At 49.8% G+C, this 21,546-nt stretch overlaps 1 protein-coding gene across 14 annotated transcripts in view; it reads left to right on the top strand.

Moving 5' to 3' along the window:
• Positions 1–10,319: 10,319 nt before the first annotated feature.
• The window catches only part of AFDN (afadin, adherens junction formation factor), a 126,353-nt gene continuing 115,126 nt past the window's right edge, over positions 10,320–21,546 (top strand). For 5 of the 14 annotated variants that reach the window (XM_032338467.1, XM_032338457.1, XM_032338458.1 and 2 more), the window contains exon 1: positions 10,321–10,513. In XM_032338467.1, coding sequence (XP_032194358.1) covers positions 10,409–10,513 — 105 coding nt within the window. In that variant the 5' untranslated portion in view covers positions 10,321–10,408. Of the gene's footprint in view, positions 10,514–21,546 lie in introns of all 14 variants that reach the window. The other 9 variants (XM_032338464.1, XM_032338461.1, XM_032338462.1 and 6 more) reach the window with 4 other exon arrangements.

Below are 21,546 nucleotides of genomic sequence, written 5' to 3'. Positions count from 1 at the left end.
TAAAATTTGTTCTAGAAAGACAAGAATATTATTACATAATAATTTCACTAAATTAATTACACAATTATGTCTGCCTTGTTAACTACCTAAAAAGACTTATGTATCTGTGCTTTACTTTAAAAGAGATTAGGGGCCCCATTGGTCAGGGCCATACTACCCTTGACCTCAGGGTTGTGAGTTTAAGCCCCATGCTGGGTGGAGAGATTCCTTAAAAGTCTTTAAAAAACATTTAAAAAAGAGAATTCTACTTTGGTGAAAATACTGGACGGAAAAATTTGTAACTGCCCTACAAATAGTAGGAAAAAGTCAATCCTATTCTCTGAAATTACTCTCAGGTGTGTGATTGTGATACCAGGGAGAGAGAGATCTCACTGAAGGCTGACATACTGCGGGACTGCCGCCCGCTTACCTTTCAGGACCCTGAGCAGCCTGCCAAATCCGTAGAAAAGAAAACTGGGTTTTAGAAAGATACTTGACCACTAATGGCCAATGACCGTGTGACCTTCCAACTCGGCTCTATGTGACCCTAAGTCCATGCTCTCCCGTCAGCTGGGGCATGACAGCAAACAGAGGGACGAGGTGCCATGGGGGTCCCTCAGGAGTGCCCCTCCAGGTCTGGTTCGCGGGGAGCCCTTCTGCAGTGGGGCAAGTCGTCCCATGGGAGTAAGCAGCCCCTACTTTTCAGGGCTTCACACCCATTGTGGGACCCAGCGACCCTGCAGGGTTGGTTGTGGCTGAGACAGGGCTTTATGGGTCCCCACCCGGACACAGACTTCTCCAGGCACTGGGGTGAGGGAGAAACAGGGCTGGCCGGTCACTCACCAGCTTTCAAGAGATGTATCACTTCTACACCATTTCGTTAACCAAAACAAGCCACAGGGCCTTGCCTACCATCATGGGGGGGGAGGTGAAATTGTGTGCTTCGTGGAGGAAAATCAAAACCAGCAAGCAGCACGGCCGTCTAGGGAGAAGGTTAGGATTTCAACCGGTGGCTACAAGCAGGGATATTCCCAGCGGAGGGAAGATGTGAGCCAAAGTGGGGAGGTGTGGAAGCAGAAGCAAGTTTGTGAGATGCAGACGCTTTCCCCTGTGAAGTAGCAGGAGACTGAGCTGTCCAGTGACCGGGCTGAGCTGACAGCACGCAGGGGGTGACTGGGGTGATCACAGCTATGCTGTGACGGCAGTGGTGTATAGGGAAGTTCGGATGGGTGTGAAGTAGGTGGAGGAGTGCAGCAAAACCTCAGGAGAGTCCTGAGGGTAAAGAGAAGTGCCAGGGTTAGGGACCAGTAGGACATGCAAAGTGAGAAAGGAGGGAGTTAGGATGACCCTGAATTCAGAGCGCGGAGCCCCGAGTTTGGGGCATTTGGAGAAGGCGGGTGATGGGCGGGGGGGGTGTGTGGGCTGGAGAAAGAGGGGACACCCTTGCGTCTTAGAGATGGAAACCACTGGAAAGGTGGCTTAGTCATCTGGGAAGGATAGAGGAGCACTTGTTTTCTCCGACATACAGAGTTACAGCTTAAGCATTCACAGCACGTGATGCACCAAATCCATTACGGACATTGCGCTGTGATGAAAACAGTCACAAAATACAGAGCCAAAACAACACCCCAGTCAGACATTTCTTACAGCTTTCTATTGCTTAAAACTGTCCAAGGCTTCAGAGGCTCGCTGCAATGTTCTGAACAAATGGAATTTCTAATGTAGTGTCTTTTAATAATTAAAAATGTGCATAAAAGTTAAAATTTTACAAGTTTTCTTTTTTCCACATGCATAATAAGCATGAAACTTCGGTACGTTCTCACTCTTTCCAAAAAGCCTTCCCTGTACTTCCCTTTTATCCACGCACGTTCGTAGCCCTACGGTGCCAGTGTTCAAAGTAGAATGACAACATCTCTATAGGCACGGACTCGTGGCGGGCTCATTCACGTGCCTCACTTGAATCTGCAGTGGTGGATGGTCAGGTAATCCCCACCACGTTGCTTATTTTTTACCAGTGGAAACTGAGTCTCAGAGAGCTGCAAGGATCCATTCATTGTCCTATAATTAGTGTTAAGAGACAGACCTCAAACTTGACAATTTGACTGTTGCCTCCGTGCTACTTTCTCATCCCAACACCTAGGATAACACGTACAGAATTGATTCTCATGCTGGGTCTGGCATAACGGAAACATCTCACTTAGTTGCAACTTCAGGTGTGTGACCTTGGGAAAGTCCCAGTCTCCAGGTCAGAAAGGATCTAAAAGATCATTGAAGCCAGTGGGTATGAGCCCTATCAGAATCACTCAGGAACATTCTGGATCCTGATTCAGTGTCTAGGATTGGGTTGAGGGAATGTGTAGGTTTAAAACATCCTCCGAAATGTGAACATGGAATGGGTAGTTGACAGCTGAGGAGTAATTACTTGTCTTCAAGTTATGATGATGAAGTTTGGAAAGTGTTTTTGACAGTCCTTGTCATCACCATTGTCTTCTTCTTTTTAAGACTGAAGAGTGACGGTGTGCGGCGGATGCATGTGTGAGCCAGGGAGGGAGACAGATCTCAAGCAGACTCTGTGCTAAGCGTGGAGCCCAACGTGGGGCTCGATCTCACGACTCCAAGATCATGACCTGAGTGGAAACCAAGAGTTGGACGCTCCACTGACAGAGCCCCCGCCCAGGTGCCCAACGGTTCTTGTCTTCTAGGTATACATTGGAAACACTTAGGAATGAAATAAAATAATGTCCGATTTTCCTTTAAAAGTAATCCAGGATGGAGACAGAGGGCAGAGGGTCCGTGAAGCAGGCTTGCAATGAGTGTGGGAGCGGGGGAGGGTGGGAGAGGGCAGGGGAGCTCTCTATGCTATTATGTCCACGGATAGCGTTGAAAATTTTCTAAGGAAGTTACAAAACAATTCAAAGCTCCCTAGGAATCTCTGATGGCTACCAACTCTCGGCATCTCAGATCCAACCCAAGCACACCACCGTGGTTACAGAGGCTCGCTGGCAGCTGGCTCACTTGCACTCAGCTCCGGATAGAGGCAGTGCTGACGAGAACGCACCTACTTGCCCTCCTGGCCAGTGGCGGCCGTCAGGAGACAGTACGACTGAAATAGGGTGTTCAGAACACAGCGGACCCTTGACCAGCACAAGGGTTAGGGGCGCCGAGCCCTTAGTCAAGAGTATGTGTATAACCTTTGACCCCCCCAAACCCTAACTACCCTCAGAAGCCTCTGATAACATAAACAGTCAACACACACCGTATACTAGCTGCATGTTGTAAGGTATTCTAATGAAGTAAGCTAGAGACAAGTGTTATTGAGAAAAACCTCAAGGGAAATACGTCTGTCCAACCGCCCTATAAACCCCCGCGTGCAAGTGGACCATCGCCGTCAAACCCATGTGGTTCAAGGGGCAGGGGTGAGCGAGAGTGGCTGGACGTCCGCGTCCCTGTGTGAGCCGGGGCTGTCTCACCTGCTGTCTGTCCCTCAAAAACAGGGGCATGTTTTCTAGGTCCTGTCTGGGATTCTAGTCCTTTTCTTTCACTCCCCGTCCATTCTCAGGTAACTGCTCACCTTTCCACGTTGACCTTGACCCTGCAGTTTCCCAACTATGTATCAGGGGTCGGGTCACTTTATTTCATCCTGCCTGGTATTTGGAAGCACTTTTAATTTGAAGAGTCATGTGTTTCTCACATTCTGGAACATTCCCAGCTTTCATTGTTTTAATTTTGCTTGTCATTCCCTTCATTCCTCTGGCATTTTGATTAGACTGAACCCTTAGCCCATTGTTCCTGTCCTTCCCAGGGCTCCTGTCTTTCACAATCTCCTTGCGCTCTACTTCCCAGATGCATTTCTGGGCACGTTTCTTCTTTCTCTTGTGTTTATGTCAATCACTACATTTATCATCTCGAGGATATCTAGTGGGTTCTTTTTACATGTATGCTTCTTTTATTTCTACTGGTTCAATATTTCACAATTTCTTATCCCTTTTTATGGGTATTATCTCATCATATATTTCTTGGAGTTTCCTATCTATTTAAAGCTCTTTTCAGGATGTTTTATATTTTTATTTTGTCTGGAGTGAATTCATCTTTTTAAAAAAATTTTTACTTAAATTTGATTTAGTTAACACATAATGTAGTATTAGTTCCAGAGGTAGAGGTCAGTGACTCATCAGTTGCATGTAACAACCAGTGCTCATCACATCACGTGCCCTCCTGAATGCCCGTCACCCAGTTACCCTGTCCCGACCTACCTCCCCTCCAGCAACCCTCAGTTTGTTCCTTATAGTTAAGAGTCTCTTATGGTTTGTCCCTCTCTCCGATTTCATCTTCTTTTATTTTTCCTTCCCTTCCCCTATGTTCACCTGTTTTGTGTCTCAAATTCCACATCTTAGTGAGGTCATATGGTAATTATCTTTGTCTGACTGCTTTATTTCACTTAGCATAATACCCTGTAGGTTCCAACCACATCATTGCAAATAGCAAGATTTCATTCTTCTTGACGGCTGAGTACTATCCCATTGTAGATATACATACCATCATTCATCCTCTCTACCCATTTATCTGTCCATAGACATCATCTGGGCTCTTTCCACAGTTCGGCTATTGTGGACATCGCTGCTATAAATGGGGTGCAGGTGCCCCCTTTGGATCACTAGGTTTGTCTCCTTTGGACAAATGCCCAGTTCAATTGCTGAGTTGTAAGCAGCCACTGTTTACATGAACTGTTTATTCTATGTTTTACTTTTTGGGGAACCTCCATACCATTTTCCAAAGTTTGCATTTTCACCAACAGTGTACGAGGGTTCCCCTTTCTCTGCATCCTCGTCAACACCTGTTGTCTCCAGACGGGCTCATTTTAGCCTGGGGTGAATCCATCTTCCAGTTGCGACTTTTGATAGAACACCAGTGTTTTGTTTGTGGGTGTTTTGGAATGTTGGGTTGGTCAACTCATCCTAGGAGATGCTTCCCTCATTCTCTCTTTCTTTCTCTCTCCCCTCTTGGCGCCTCTTTGCTCACCCCTCCTGGCTAACAAAGGCCTTGACCTGGTCCAAGGGGGGGCCTTCATCCCGGAGCAAGGAGTGTTGTCCTGGTAGGAGGCATCCGGATACACGAATGTGTGGCTTAGCTCAGGTGCTGCTCAGATGGCTGGGTCCATGTTTCCTCCCCCGCCTGTGGGTGCTGTCATCCCCACTGGCCAATGGGACCCCGCCTCCTTGTGGGATCTGTCCGCCCTGGGCCCCGAGTCCAGCAGGACAGCTTTCCAGCTCCTTCTCCCCCGTGCACTCGTGTCCAATGCAGATCCTCAGGGATGTCTGGCTGTCTCAAGTACCCTCTAATTTTACCATTTTCTCTGTCCTTCAGCTATCATTAGTGTATACTTGAGCTGGGGCACCCGTGCCTCAAGCACAAACACCGTGTTAACCAAAGCCTCAGGCTAAGATTTTCACTCCTCACAAGAGTTTGCAAACATCAGCACTTTTAAATATGTTTAAGTTGTACTGCATTCCCCAAAGGAAACACCTATAATTTGGTATTTTTGATTTTCAAAGATGCTAGTGGATAGAGTAGAGGTCTGGGCGACGACTGAAATACTCCACTTTCAGGTTTCCCGCAGACAACACATCTCTCTACATTTACTTCTCTTGGTCTCTCCAGTTCTTACTGCTGGTAAAGCATTTAACAGTCCGTGTTCCCTCCGTCTGCTCTGTGTTATCATTTGTTCAAATAAAACGTAATGGGAGTCTGCATTCGAAAATATGTTTCCTAACAAAATTATATATACTCTATATACTGGCATACATTCTATGTATAATTTATAGGATTTATGTAAATAATTATATGGCACATTTTATTTATATATTATTATTATATGTAACTATATCATACAGTATGTGTTTGGATACATATATATCATACCCACTTTCTGGCAGAGAGGTTGATATATTTGTACCACTCATTTCTTCTAAGGTCTGTTAAATTCCTAATTTTCTTCCTGACGCATCTATTTGTGCAAGCCTGTGGACACTGGGGCAGGAGTTGGGTTAGCCACACTAGCTCACCTTCGAGCCTTGTTTTGATGGAATCTCTTGCGTTCTCTTCGCTTCTGGGGAGCCAGTGGCAGCCAGTGGCCGGAGGCCTGGGCAAGCCACTCTCGGAGACCAAGACCCCATTGGAGGGATGATGCAAACAAGCCTTCTTCCTTGCTGTCTGGAGCTACACCTTGTATTATCTAGAAAAAGGGGAAAGGCTGGGTGGAAACCATGTGTGGCCTCCACGCTGTGGCGCCTGCCCTTGGAAAGACCACTCACTGGAGCAAGGGCGCTGGGCTGTGTGCCGTGCCCCCGGGTGGCCTCCACTGCTGTCAAGGGTTACTCATCCAATGTCTGGGGTGCGCTGAGCACAGGGCTCTGCTCGGTGCTGGGAGCCGGGGATAAGCCGAGTCAGAAAGACGGGTCCTGGGCACCAAGGTGCCAAGGCAAACCAAGGTAACATGAAGCAATTCTACAACACATTAAGGGTTAGTGACCCGTGCTCACAAGCTACCATTCCCCTCACACCTTATGCCCCCACACAGTCTACTTCCTTTGCATTCAGTGGAAATACCTTCTCTATCTATTTAAGATCTGGCATCTTTTTTTTTTTTTTTTTTGCAGCATTATCTTAAATTTATAAAATGCTAACAAACACATTCAACCAGATGTCTGAGTTGGTAAGATTAAATTCCTATTTTAAGGGCTTTTTGTATCTCTGCTCTGTTTCCTGAAAATTCTAACAGGGAACCTAAAACTTGGCTATCAAGAACATGGCAATATAATGCAGGAAGAATTTAAAGATACATTCCTCCATTTATCAGTAGTAGCACATACCCTCCATACTTCTACCCTCTCAGACTTAATCCTTTGGAATCTCTCTCTTTTTAAGAATTAAATTAACAAGACTGACCTTCTTAGCCATGGGGTTAGGCAGAGAAGAGTCTGCTTATTTAACTTTCTATAAGCAACGAGATTAATTTTTACTCTTTGAGGCTACTGTGGAAATCATCTCCCCCAGGAAGTTTGCTCTTTGTAACTTTATTATGGCCCTTTACTTGAAGTCTTATTTAAAGACCATGCTCTGAACTCACAGACCTAGCTAAAGGGATCTTAAGATGATCTGCACAATTTTAGGATTCAAATATTTCAAAATTAATTTACTGAGATATGAAATTTATTGGTGGCTGGAAAACTAAATGACCTATAGCTCATTAAGCATAGTTGATATATTTGTACCATTTCTTCTTCTGAGATGATTAAGCTCTTAATCTTTCTATTGGCATTTTCTATTTTCCAACGCTTGGGAAAATTGGGGCAGGAATAGGTTTATTTCATTTGGTTGGTCTTAGAACCTGGTTTTCATTAATATTAAAAAAAAAATTCTTTCAAGTTCAGACTTTAACCAGAATTTTAAAATACTATTACTTATTTGTTCCCATCACATTATACTTTAAGGTTTTAAGTAGATTTAAGTTTTAGAGGTACTCAGAAATATTTTGTAGATCAACGCAGATTTAAGCAGGAGCTGTGACTCTCTAAGTGTAATTAAAAATAACACTGTAAAAAAGAAAACTAAGGGGGTTGCCTGGGTGGCTCATTGAGTTCAGCCTCTGCCTTCGGCTCGGGTCATGATCTCAGGGTCCTGGGATCGAGCCGCGCATCGGGCTCTCAGCTCAGCGGGGAGCCTGCTTCTCCCTCTCTCTCTCTCTGCCTCTCTTGTGATCTCTGTCTGTCCAATAAATAAATAAAATCTTCAAAGAAAAAAAAAAAGAAAGCTATTAGTCAAATATGAGGTAAAAAATAAATCTTAAAACAGACATATAGATGACACAGATTTTCTTTTTCAGGCCTGCCCAGCTTTGCTCCCCTTCAGCCTCCTTGCTGGTCTCACATCTTGGTTTCTCTGTGAGCTGGAGTAAAGGATCAATCCTGCACGAATTTATTGTTATACGGCATTTCTTGAGTAGCAGTTAAGTCTGATTTCTTAAATGTATCAGAACTCAGCAGCACACTGGAAATGGAAGATAGTGTCCGCTTATTTTTATAATGTGGTATCAGAATTAACACAGGGGTCAGTGTGTTACCTTCAGGTCTTGAACAATGACAGTAGGACAATGTCGGCCTGAACGTCCTCTTGGCCTGAACGTATCCGGGTTCTCCAGAATTTAGGAATCCTAGGTATTCTGCGGCTTTCGGGTGGCTTTTCAACCTTTGTCGGTAAAGCAGTGCTGGTCGCGACCTACTAGGACTTGCAGTCTGGACATCAGTATGCCCCTCACACGTGACACAAATGGGGATCTCTTAGGAGACTCGTGAAAACGATGACAAACGTTAAGAGCCTTCTGTGTGTCCCGCGCCACACTGCAGGCCTTCCGAGCCTGCTGGACGTGTTTTATCTCAAAGGGCAGCTCATACTCACTTTCGAGCCACGCCGGATTCTGTCCAGCGGGACCCCGCGCACTTACTTTGGACACCAAGTGTCCTCGCCAGCCCTGCGGCTGAGTCGTCCTGCAGGAGGAGAGAGGGTCCGGGTAAGGGCATCGTCCGGAGTCAAGCCCCGACGGTGAGGCTGACAGCACGGGCGCGCGTGCCACCTGGCCAGACGGGGCGGAGCCCTGGGGACACCCGACGGTCACTACAGACACGTAACGGAACAAACAGGAAGCCCGACTGAGTCTGTCACGAAGCCCCGAACTCCGCGGTCCGAAGGCAGGGGTGCCAGGACACGGAGACGCCGTCTGCGCGCGTCCGCTCGCCGGAGGGTCCCCGCCGTCTGGTCTCGAGGCCGCAGAGCACACGGTTGGCTGCGGGACTCCCTCCGCCGGCCCCGGCTCCGGCCGCGGGCCCCGGGGCCGAAGGGCCTCCTCGGGCAGCCGCGCTGCAGAACGCCCGGGACAGGAAGGCTGAGGACAGCCCCGCGGAGGACCCCAGGGTCTCCCCACAGGAGAAGCGACCCGACGGCAGGGACAGAAGTTCTCTGCGGCCCGGAGACGGGACGGACGAAAGGAAGAGGCTCCGTCAAAGGTAACTCGGCGTCCCATCCCCGAGCTGCGCGTCTCGGAGACCAAGGCTTTGGGTCCAGCACGTCCCGGATCCAGGAAGAGCCCAAGGTCACCGGCCTGAGCGCGGCGCGGAGGGAAGGGTCTGCGGCGCGCGTTCCGAGGCCAAGACCGGTTTTCGGAGGAGGGGAGCTGGGGCGTGGCCGGGAGACGGATGGGACCAACACGCGGTCACTCCGGAAACCTGCCGCCGCGACGCACTTGAGGCCTGCGCGCCGCGGGGGCGTGCGGGGGCGTGCGGGGGCGGCCCGGGGACGCGAGCGCTCCCCTCTCGGGACCCGGCGGGACACAGGGTGTGCGACGAGCGGCGGCTCCCGTCGCAGACACGGAGCGCGCAGGGCGCCGCGGCCGCACGCAGGACACGCGGGGCCGCAGCAAGGGCTCCAAGAGCGCGGGCCGCGGAGCGGGGGAGCCCGGGGCACCCCACCTGCGAGGCACCCCGCGCGCCGAGTCCCCGTCCTCAGAGGGCAGCTCCGGAAGGCGCGCTCGGACTGGACCCCGGCGACGAGGGCATCACCTGGAAGGACCCATCAGTGACCCCCACGCCCCCGCGGGGACCCGGGCGGGCCGAGAAGGAGGCAGCGCCGCCGAGGCCGGTCCCCACCGCGGTCCGCGCTCGCCCACGCGCCCACGCCCGCGCCCACGAGGACTTCTGCCCGCGCTCTTCTGCCCCCCGCGCTCGGCCGCCCGCTCGCAGCCCCCGCCCCGCCCTCGGCCGCCCGCACCCAGCCCCCGCCCCGCCCTCGGCCGCCGAGCCCAGCCCGGCCCGGCCCCAGCACCCCGCAGACCCAGCCCGGTCGGACCCCGCCCCGCCGGCCGCGACCCAGCTACCTTCGGAACCCGGCGGCGTCCGAGCCCCGCCCCCCGCCGGAGCCCCGCCCCCCGCCGGAGCCCCGCCCCCGGCCCCGGCGCGCGGGAGGTGAGGCGCTCGGCGCGCGGAGGCCTGCCGGCGGCCGGCGCAGCAGCACCTAGCGGAGGCCGCCCGAGGTGCGGCGGCGCGGGCGCGCGGGGGCGGGCACGCGGGCGCGCGGGGGCGCGCACGGCGGGCGGGGCGGGGCGGGGCGCGCGGGCGGCGCGTGCGGGCGCTCGGGCGCACACCGGCCGGCGGGGCTGACGCGGGGCGGGCCGGCGGAGGCGGCGGAGGCGGCGGAGGCGGCCGCGGCGGCCGGGAGCCCGGGAGCCCGAGGCGGCGGCGGAGCCCGCGGAGCCCCGGGCGCGGCGCGGGGCGGCCGAGCGCGGGGCGAGCCGGGCCCGCGGACCTGTGGGCGCGCGCGGTCGCACCCGGCCCGGCCCCGACCCCCGCGGCGGCGCGGGCCGAGGAGCGCGGCCGGGAGGATGTCGGCGGGCGGTCGCGACGAGGAGCGGCGGAAGCTGGCCGACATCATCCGGCACTGGAACGCCAACCGGCTGGACCTGTTCGAGATCAGCCAGCCCACCGAGGTGAGCGCCCCTCCCCCCGCCGGGCCCCTCGCGCGGCCCCCCCGCCGGCGGCGCCCCGCGGGGACCCCTCCGACCCCGCCCCCGCCCCCGCGGGGACCCCTCCGACCCCGCCCCCGCCCCCGCGGGGACCCCCTCCGACCCCGCCCCCGCCCCCGCGGGGACCCCCTCCGACCCCGCCCCCGCCCCCGCGGGGACCCCCCCTCCGACCCCGCCCCCGGGGCCGCGCTCCGCGCCTCAGGACCCGGGGGACCCCGCGCGGGCGGCGAGGCGGCGCGGCGCGGTCACCTGTGCGGCGCGGGGCCGGGGGGTCGCGGGCCGGGGCGGCATCGGGGGCGGGGTCGCGGGCCGAGCGCGGGGGTCGCGGGTCGGGGGCGGGGCCGCGGGCGGGGAGCGAGGTCTCTGGCCGGGAGTCGAGCGGCGGCTGGGCGGGGGCCGCGGGCCGGGTCGGGGGTCGCGCGTGGGGCCGCGGGCCGGGCCGGGGTCTGCGCCCGGAGGCCGTGCGGTGGGCGGCGGGCGTGACCTGATGGCGCTGTGCCCCGACTGCGGCGCGGGGTCCGCGGCCGCCCGGGGCTGTGGCTCCGCGGACCTTTGTCACTCGGGGAGCATGTGACCGGCGCTGCTTTGCTCCAGTGGGTTTGAAAACTTGGGGGTTGGCGGCCGCGGGAGCAGCGCAAACATCGGGAAAGTTCTGATCGTGCGCGTGAGCTGATAAGGCCGCCGGGGCTGAGCTCGGCGCGGAGAGAGGCGTCCTCCCATTCGTCGCCGGCCGCCCGGGTCGGAGCCGGCGCGCCCCTCCCCCCGCCGCGCCGGCCCCGGCGTCCGCGCTGACCCGGCCGGGGGCGGGGGCGGGGGAGGGCGGGGGCCGGGGGGCGGGGGCGGGGGGAGGCTGCGGGGGCGCCGTGCCGGGGGTCCTTCCGAGGGCCAGGGGTTCGTCAGGGGGTCCGGGGGCCGCGCCGAGGGCCGGGGACGGCGCCCGCGCCCCTCCGCAGCTCCCGGGCCCGCCGCGCGGCCTCGCCTGGGGGCGGCCAGCCCTGGGCGTGCTCCCGAGTGGAGGAGGAAATCGCACTTGCTCGGGGCCTAGGACAATGGCAGTTGTTTATAGCGACGCTGCCCCGAGAGTTCGGAGGGTTTTCAGAAAACCGGCTGGAGTCGGGGTGCGGGCGCCGAGCGGAGGGGCCGGCCTGGCGGACGCCCGGAGGGGTCGTGTGTCGTCGCCGAGCTGCCGTTGCGCACACGTGGGCCGCGCGCCGCGCACCTTGCGCAGGGACGTGGTTCCGGTGGCACCTGGTCACGGCGGCTCGGGGGCTCCGGTGCCGGCCGGCGCGCACCGTCGCGTGGGCCGGGCGGGAACGCGGCCCCGGAGCCGCCGCCTTTGTTGTCCTGCCGGCTGCGTGCGGGGGGGACGCTGGCGCGACGCTTGCGGCTTGGGCCGCGCTGGGCTGGGAAGCGCTTCCGCGGGCCGGTGCCGGCCCCCCCGGCCGTCCGGGTGCCGGTTCTCGGCCGTCGGCTGCCCGTTCCGGCGGTCGCGCGCCGCGCCTCGTCCGCCGCCCGGCGTCTCCGGGGAGCAGGTCCTGCCCGCGGAGCCCAGCGCGCCTCGCCGGTTCCGGGCGTGTTCGCGGTCCTGGGGACGGGCGCGCGCCGGCGTCTTCCAGGGCTGGACGCGGGTTTCTCGTCTCTGCGGCGGCGAATGGGGACGCCAGAGGCGGTCAGCGGGGCTGCTTGGTTGGTCGCCTCAGTGAACCCATCGCTTTTGGAGAAACTTCCCAAGTCTGGGGGAGAAAAGGAGTGTGTTCGACTTAGTGGCCGATCCTTCGGTTTACTCCGGGACTTAAGTCGAGTCGGCGCTTACAACAGTGTGAACCAGAAGCAGGATTGTTGGTGGGTCTCAAAAACCTACATGTTCAAGCGCTCCGTTGAAACTTCTCTGAGTTCGTGGAGGTACTGGTCGGTTCGACAGCGGCTCATCATTTGGAGAGCTGCGCCCCGCGCCGCTGTCCGGCCCGGGACTTGGCGCAAAGCAGGTCGGAAGGGCTGGTTTTGGAAGGGATCCCGACTTCCGTTTAGTACTTTAACCTTGATCTCTCCGGAGAAATGAGTCCCCGGGAACACACGGGAAAGCTTTGCGCAGTGCAGTACGCTGCTTCGTGTTCTGTTTCGTCTTCATGTCGATGTTACTCACCTCAGCTTTTCGTAGAAGCGAGTGCGCTCGTAATGCTCCGTGTTCTGCAGAACTTTGCGTACTAGGAAGCTAGAACTTGGTCTTGCAGGCTGGGCTTCACATCGAACAGGTGGTATTTTTCATCATGATGTGGGCAGCTTTCCTAGTAGGAATTCTCTAAACCAATGTTTCAAGGGTCATGGTCTCACTTTGCTTCATCTAAAGTGTGTACTGTCCGATGACGAATTTTTACTTTATTGGGGCATCGCAGATCATTTTTCTTAGCTTTCTATAAGAACGTAAGTGAGATACAGGCCTTTATTATTTTCTATAGATGTTAGACAAGTTCATTACAGAATTTGATTTGTAGGAGTATAATTTAAGCCTTATTTTTAAATATATGGATAATCTTTTTATGTATCTATATGAGAGTGTAGCTGTGACTTCTGTTTTGTTTGCTCTTGGGGGGGAGGGTACAGTAATCGTCGCCTGTCATCAGATTTTGTAACTGTTACATCATTTGTGTTTCGTGGTTTCAGGCGGTCTTGATAACCACTGATAATTCTGTGGTTTCTGTGTTCAGTAAGATGACAAACTTTGGCTTTTTGGATTGTATTTACTTCTTAAGAAAATTAGAATACGTTCTAATCAACTTGGTTATGTTTAATTTTTTCCTTCATAATCACATTTATATGTAAAAAGGAGGGCTTCCAAAGAAAAAGCAAGTTATACTTTGTAACTGAGTATTTTTCAGCTCTTTCCTCACTTGGGTCCTAGATTCTTTAGGAATTGTAAAGTGAGATTTGATTTAAACTTACTGTTGATATTTTATCACTAGGAGATTGTTGTGAAGTTGAATTAAGATCTTGATTACTGTGGAAAACTATAGCTCCTAATAAAAGCTGCTTAAAGCTCTTTAGTCCTGTTGTTTTCTTAATGCTAAGTCTTTATTTCTTTTAGGGACTTCTGATTATTTATTATGGCCTAGTGCTTGTTGCTAATCTTTACTTCCCATTACTTCGCCAGAAGAAGGCTTCTCTGGTTACCCAAAGGTCTCCCTCTTGGTTTTTGGAGTTCTGTTGTTTAACTTACCCAGTCTTGTTATTATAGCCATTGGTTTCTGTTTCCCTCGCGGACTACGTGAAAGTGAGAGCTTAGAATTTTATTTTTTTAAGCGTTGTTATGTCTTTCATTGTGGTAGGTGTCAATAAATATTTTGCCAAAAAAGTGATAGATACGACTTTCTTCCTGTATAACTTCTTCTTCTTCTTCCTTAATATTTTATTTAGCAGGCGCTCGCATAAGCAGGGGGAGAGGGAGAGGGAGAGGCAGACGCCCTGCTGAGCAGGCAGCCTGATGGGGGGCTCTGTCTCAGGACCCCTGAGGATCAGGACCCCAGCCTAAGCTAGAAGCTTAACCGACTACTGAGCTGCCCAGCCACCCCCATATACCTTTATTCTTGACAAAAGGTGGGATACATACATACTAAAAATGTGGTGAGATGATCCGTTAGGCTATTAGAGATTTTTATTTTCGTGTGTTACTCTTTTGCATGAAGGTTACACCTAAATGCTGAAACTGTTCAAGTAGTTGGCCCGTTTGCTTTACGAGATAGTCCTTAAAGTCAGTTTTTTAGAAGTAATTTGAGTTCATTATCTTCTTTTTGTATTGATGGGAAAATAGAACCTAGAATTTGTACGTACATTTACATTTGTTTATTAAAGGTGAATGTATTATGTTTTTAATATTCTGAGTAATCTTCAGAAGTGATGTGATTCGTGTTACCCAGAGGTGTGTGTAAGAAACAACTTCGGGTTTGTCAGCAGAGGCGGAGTAGGAAGTCTTGGTGTGAAGCAGTAAGAAGTTGCATAATTTATAGCTAAGTCTGTGTTCCAGACTAGTGCTTAGGTTGTGACTATGCTTTACCATAAGACTTAACTACATCTGAAACTGTTTGGAAAACAGCAGTTGTGTTACTGAGCACGGGTGCTTCAGAAGATCTCTCTGGTGACTAACGTATAATGATACAGGCAGTTGCCAGTGATGTGTTTCTAGTATTTATAGGCATCTGTCTTTTTTTTTAATTTGAAACTCAGTGGTGGTTGTGACTTTTTTCCTTTTAATCTTTGTTTCCTGTAAGAACTGGTTAAGATTTGTTTGTATGGGTGTGAGCCTGTCAGTCTGAGGTGAACCCTTGTCCAACACTGTTGAACATCTTAGGTTGAAATTGCATCTAGACAGGCTTCAGTTTGCTCTCCTTCTGCCAGTGAAAACTAACTTTAATTTTTGCAGCTAACAGACTTAATGGAATGTAACTGTTGTAACTAGGCTTTTCTAGAATTGTAAAATTTGGGTTGTGGTTCATAGCATGGTAGTAGAAGTGTCTCTTTCATATTCTTGAAAAAATGAGTCCCAGAAGGTCAGATTGGTATGTGCCAAATTGGTGGGAAGCTTCTGAAAGGAGGTTTCGGTTTATGCCATTAAGGATTTAATTGAGCAGTTGTAGTGCGCAAGGCATTGTTACTGGAGTTGCTCATTCTGGTGGCATAGGTTAATTTGTTTATAAGCAGTTTTACCAGACTTGAACTTAGGTATAATGTCAGAAAATGCTAATAAATAATGATAGCAATTATTTTGATGTGAATCTGCTTTCCTTTATTATAAATGAAATGGGTGTGAGTACTGCTAGTAGAGCATAAAATTAAACAGATCTCTTAATTGAAAATTATTTCCAGGCTGGGTAAATTCTGTTCATTTTGTTCAGAAGTTTGCTGTTTCTGTTGTTCTTCTGGCTGATTGTATTTAGGATGTACTCATTCCCCTTGAAGATGCCCAGGAGAGACACGGCAGTTTGTTCGACCTGCATCTACTTGTGAGTTGGATTTTGAACACTTTGCCAAATCTCACAGACCCTTTCACCAGTTTTGGGTGTGTCCTGTCTGTTAGCTGGCACTGACGGGCTGGTAGGGCCTGCGGATCCATGGAGGGCTTCTAGTGAGTGTCCCCGTGTGTGTGAGCTGGTGGCAGAAGTGGGCATGTTGTCAAAGCTGGACTATTTTTATGAATGAGCAGAAGCTTTTCTTAACATTTCCAGTTGCATTTCAGGACCAGATAGAACAAGCAGAGAGCTGGCGAGGGGGTTTTGTTTGCCTGTCTCAGGTCATCTGCTTGAGGTTTGGTTCTGGAATCAAAAATGTAAAACTCCACTCACCATTTTGGTACATGTGATTGACCAGAATTGCATTATGATTTAACTTAGAAAATGAGTGTATTTTATAAGGTGAAAGTAAGCACATGTAATAGTGGTGTGTAGGTAAACCAGGAAAGCATCTTCCTGATTTACGTTGATTGCCAAAGATAAGGATAATTTGAAGTTTCATTCTGGCAAGTTTACAAGCCTGTGTCATGAATGAATTTATTTAGAGGAACTGAAATTGAATAGCTTACTATGACTGGAAAGTAGCCAGAATTTCTATATTTTTACTCAAAGAAATTTTGGTGTTAAAGGAAATTAAATTGTGTGGCTTATAGAAAATGAGGTGAGCATTTGTTGCACTTGTTTGTGTTGCCACGTTTTTAGGTTGATTACACACGACATGGTTTGCTCTGTGTGTGAGAGAGAGAGAGAGACTGAAGTGCAGCTGCCGTACGGCATTAACTGGTTTTGGTGTACAACAGAGTAATGCAACGTCAGTGTGCATTTATGTACGTTAGGATGCGGTCTCCGCGATAGAGCTAGCTAGCTACCGTCTGCCACCGTCCCAGGTCGTTAGATGCAGTAACTAAATTGCCTGTGTTGTATGTTATATCTCCAAGTCCTATTTTATAACTGGAAGTTTATAGCTTTTACCCCCGTCTCCCATCCATCTTCCTCCCCCTCCCTCCTCCGGCAAGTACCAGATGATGCATCTATGAGTCTGTTCCTAGTTTTGTTGTGGTTATTGGTTATGTTTGTTAGGCTTTCTGGATTTCACACAAGTGAAATCATATGGTATTTGCTTTTCTTTGAGTTACTTCACTTAGCATAATACTCTCTGGGTCCATCCGTGTCATTGTAAACATCATGATTTCACTTTTTTTTTTAACGGCTGAGTAGTACTCCATTATGTATGTATGCCGCCCTTTATTCATTGACCTGTTGATGACCACTTAAGTTGCTTCCGTATCTTGGCTGTTGTAAGTCACGCTGCGTGAGCGGAGTGGTGCCTGCACCTTTATAGACGGTTTCATTTTCTTTGGGTAAACACCAGAAGTGCACTTGCTGGAACATAGGGTAGTTCTATTTTTAATTTCTTGAGGAACCTCCGTACTATTTTTCATTCCCACCTCTAGTGCCTGAGGGGTCCCTTTTCTCCACATCCTACCCAACACTTGTTATTTCTTGTCTTTTTAATGGTAGCTGCTCTAACAGGTATGAGGTGGTATCTTCTTGTGGGTTTGATTTGCATTCCCTGATGGCTAGTGATGTTGAGCATCTTTTCATGTGCTTATCGGCCGTCTGGATGTCTTCTTTGGAGAAATGTCAGTTCACAATATCTGTCCCCTTTTTTTTTTCTATTGCTTTGTGTAAATGCTTTTGTCTGTTTGGATATATGTGGTATGTGGTTTGCAAATATTTTCTTTCATTGCATACATCGCCTTTTCATATTTTTCATGGTTTCCTTTGCTCTGTAGAAGCTTTTTAATTTGATGTAGTTTTATTCATTCATTTTTGCTTTTGTTGCTTTTGTATGAGGAGACAGACCCAAAAAGACTGCTCAGACTGCTGTCCCAAGAGCTTACTGCCCGAGTTTTCTTCTAGGAGTTTTACAGCTGCCCATTTACATATGAGTCTTTATTAACCCATTTGAGTTCATTTTTTGTATACGATATACGGAAGTGGTCCCGTTTCATTTTTTTCTACATAGTTGTCCAGTTTTCCCAACACCGTTTACTGAAGAGGTGGTCTTTTCTGCACTGTATATTCTTGCTTCCTTTGTTGAAGGTTAGTTCACCATATGAATGAGGGTTTATTTCTGGATTCGCGGTCTTGTTGCATTGATGTGTGTGACTGGTTTGGTGGCAGGACCACACGGTGTTGGTTACTGAATCTTTGTAGGTACAGTTTGCAGCCAGGGAGCTTTATACCTCCGTTTTTATTCCTCCCGAAATTAGTCCTTTGTGGTTCCATACAAATTTAACAATTATTTGTTCAGTTTTGTGAAGAATGCCATTGGTGTTTTGACAAGAATGGCATTGAATCTGCAGATGGCTTTGGGTGGTACGGACGTTCTGACACGTCTTCACATGGGTTGGGAAAGTATTCTTGCAGTTGATGAACATGGTATGTCTCCTCATTCGTTTTTGTCATTTCCCGGTTCTTTCGTCAGTGTCTGGTTTTCAGTGTGTAGGTCTTTCGCTGTCTTGGTTAAGTTTATGCCTTGGTATTTTGTTCTTTCTGATGCAGCTGTGCATGGGATTGCTTTCTTAATCTCCCTGAAGTTCATTATTAGTGCATAGAAACACAACAGAATCCTAAGTCTTAGTTTTGTATCCTGCAACTTTGCTGATGTTTTATTTCAACAGGGTTCCAATAGTACGTTGAGTAAAAGAGGGGCGCTTGGGTGGCTCAGTCAGTAAAGAGTCTGCTTTTGGCTCAGGGCATGATCTCAGGGTCCTGGGATCGAGCCCCACATTGGGCTCCCTGATCAGTGGGGAGTCTGCTTCTCCTTCTCCCTCTGACCCTCTACCTGCTTGTGCTCACCCTCTCTCTCTCCCTTTATTCCTCAGATTAAAAAAAAAAAAAAAAAACTTTCTGAAAAAAGTGGCAAGAGAGAGTATCCTTATCTTATTCCTGATCTTGGAGGAGAAACTTCTAGCTTTTCACAGTTAAGTATGGCATTAGTTGTGGGTTTGTCATATGTGGCCTTTATTATTTTGAGGTATGATCCTTTTGTACTCATTTTGTTGAGAGTCGCTTTTTAAATGTTGTCTCTGCATTACAGTTACCATAAGGAAAACATGTGAGTAACAATTCTACCAGGCAAGAGGAATAAACGGGGATTGTCTCCATTAACCCCAGGTGCAAACAAGATGAACTCGCATAAATAGTTTCTGAAGTCTCAAACTTTCTTTGGTTTACTCCTGGCACCAGTGCCCAGGTGACCTAGGTAGAGTGGACGAGACCATTTTCACAGAATGTCAGGTATTTTCTTGGCGTTTTTAAAACTGTCTTCCATTTGGGTAGCCCAGAAGCACACTGCCCAGAAGCACACTGCGAGAGGACAGACCGCTGTTGAGTCTGGCTCTGCCACTGGCTGTAGTAAAACAGTGTGACAGGATTTTCAGATAAAGACGTCTTGCCTTGTTTTCTGGAACTTCATCTGAGAGTTCCACTGTTGTTTTGTAGTAGAAGAGAGTTTTACTCCTAAAATTAAGACCCATGAAGAAATGCTCATAAGAGCAGTTCAGTGAGCTTGTTATATTCAGAATTACAGCTTATCGTTCTCTGTTGCTTGGTTTCATATACGTTTTGCTAAAGGAAAATTAGACTTTTGCCTTTTGTAAATTTAAATTGTTGTTCCTTGCAAGAATGTACTTTCTCTTTACTCTTGTTAACTAAGAGTGGCGCTTTCCGTTGTGACCTACTTATTCTTTTTATTTCCTGATTTTTATAAGAGAAGCAACACGATTTCCATTTTACAACTTCTTTGTGTGCCACTGCTACCAGTCATGGCGTTTTGGTGCTTAAACTTCAGATTGTCCATTTTTCCTGTTGCTTTGAACTAAGTTCCATATGTTTGGGTGCAGAAATGAACTAGGAGCAAAAATACACACAGTGTTGGGGCGCCCGGTAGGCTCAGTCAGTGAAGCATCCGACTCTTGATTTCAGCTCAGGTCATGATCTCAGGGACGTGGGATCAAGCCCTGCACTGGGCTCTGCCCTGGATCTAGAATCTGCTTGTCTCTGTCCCTCTGCCCCCCCCCCCCCCCCGCAGTCTCTCTCAAATAAATAAAGTCTTGAAACAAATACACACACTGTTGGACACAAATATTTAAAAACCATTGTATTCTTAAAATGGATAACTTCTGCATACATGTTTAGTATAAAGCCTATGCATTGGGAAGATGTCTTTCAAATATGTTATCTTTTCGTGGATATTGGTATTACTATCTGAGTAAATTTTTGAGTGCCTCAGACCTCTAGACCAATGCTTGTAAAATATAGCATGATTGTACATAAGTTTACAATATACCATGATTTTACATGAGCTCTCTAATGAGTTTTTAAGTTAGATTACATTTCATGTTAATGAATTTTTGTATTGGCAAAAACTTAGGGTGATTTAGGGGGTGATTATTATTATTATTTAAATTTTATTTATTTATTTGACAGAGAGAGATCACAAGCAGGCAGAGAGGCAGGCAGAGAGAGAGGGGGAAGCAGGCTCCCTGCTGAGCAGAGAGCTGGACTTGGGGCTCCATCCCTGGACCCCGGGATCATGACCTGAGCTGAAGGCAGCGGCTTTAACCCACTGAGCCACTCAGGCGCCCCCTGGGGGCTGATTATTTTTAAGACATTGGTAATAAAAGAATCGGTTATATGAAGGTTTTTGGTTTGAGCCTAAGTATTTTCATTTCTGCTAGTAATTCTTTGCAAGATTCTTTTATGTGTTTTTTATGTTCTGTTACATTAGAGTTCACTGTCTCGTTCTTTGAATGGACTTTTACTCAGGCGTGGATTCCGCCATCAAGTGTCGACCATGTAGAAAATACTGGTCCAGTGACTTACGTGGATGATCCCAATGTGGGACATTTCTGTAAACAGTATCAGAATATTCTGTTTGTTAATATTACTGCTGATCAGAAAAATCTTGGGTTTTTGTAACATCTCCGTTCCTGTGGGAGGGAGGGGGATCCTTCAGCCCAGGGAGGGCAGCTCGATGGTCATCTGTCTGGTGGAAGTGGTGCCCCAGGAGCAGTCGGCACTTCCCAGTGCTCTTCCTTGAGAGAACCATCAAACTGGCACGCAGCCCGTGTGGACATTTTTCCCAGTGTGGTACATGGATTATTGAGCAAACATGCCCCCGAGAGTCAGACTCTATGAAAATTAATCACTTTTTTCTGTTCTCTCAAAGACACTCTTAAGTGAAACTGCACCCCTGTTTGTAAGTGTGGATTCAGGGCACTGAAAACTTCATTGATTCTGAGGATGGTTTGCTGCTGCCTTGATTTGTGCTGACGAGCCACACGCTCGGCCCAGCAGGGCTTCAGAACGTCCGCATAAATGGTGGCTCGAGTGCAGCGCGGACAGCGGCCCGTTGCGGGGCTCGTGCTGTGCGCGCAGGGTCCGCGGGTCCTCTCTTCCCGGCCGTCTTTGGAAGCTCTGGGGGGATCCCCAGGCGTTCGTGCCTGGTACGTGTGAGCTGCTGGCCGAGGGTATGTAGGGCTGAGTTTTAGGAATTTTGGTTTGTATTGTTAAAGCCTATATTCATGTTATTTTCCAACTTTGGTTGTAAAATTAACATGCATATCACTGAAAATGGGAGCGCAGGGCTCACTATGTTAGAAGGGCAGATTTCAACGTGTATTAATTTTTCATGTATTACGTATGTGGTTATTTCCTGTATAAGCATCTATTTTAACTTTTACTTCTCAGTAACAAGAGGCAAGCATTTACACTTTTGTTACGGAGGAATGCTGTCCCACAGCCTCACTAAAGTGGTGACCCATGAGTCTTATTACTCTGATTCATTCAGGATAAGACTTCGGCCACGCCTCCTTGTGGAGCCCTTCCTAGTGCAGAGAACAAGGCCGGCGAATGCAGTCCCAAGTTTTATGGGGGGTGGATGTGTTGTTTGATGCAGGCCTCCGGCTCCTGGAGCTGGTCTGCCTT

Source organism: Mustela erminea, chromosome 4 (genome assembly GCF_009829155.1).
Source record: "Mustela erminea isolate mMusErm1 chromosome 4, mMusErm1.Pri, whole genome shotgun sequence".
NCBI lineage: Eukaryota > Metazoa > Chordata > Mammalia > Carnivora > Mustelidae > Mustela > Mustela erminea.
Note: the sequence above shows the minus strand (reverse complement) of the source record. Positions and strands in the feature narration are given on the sequence as shown.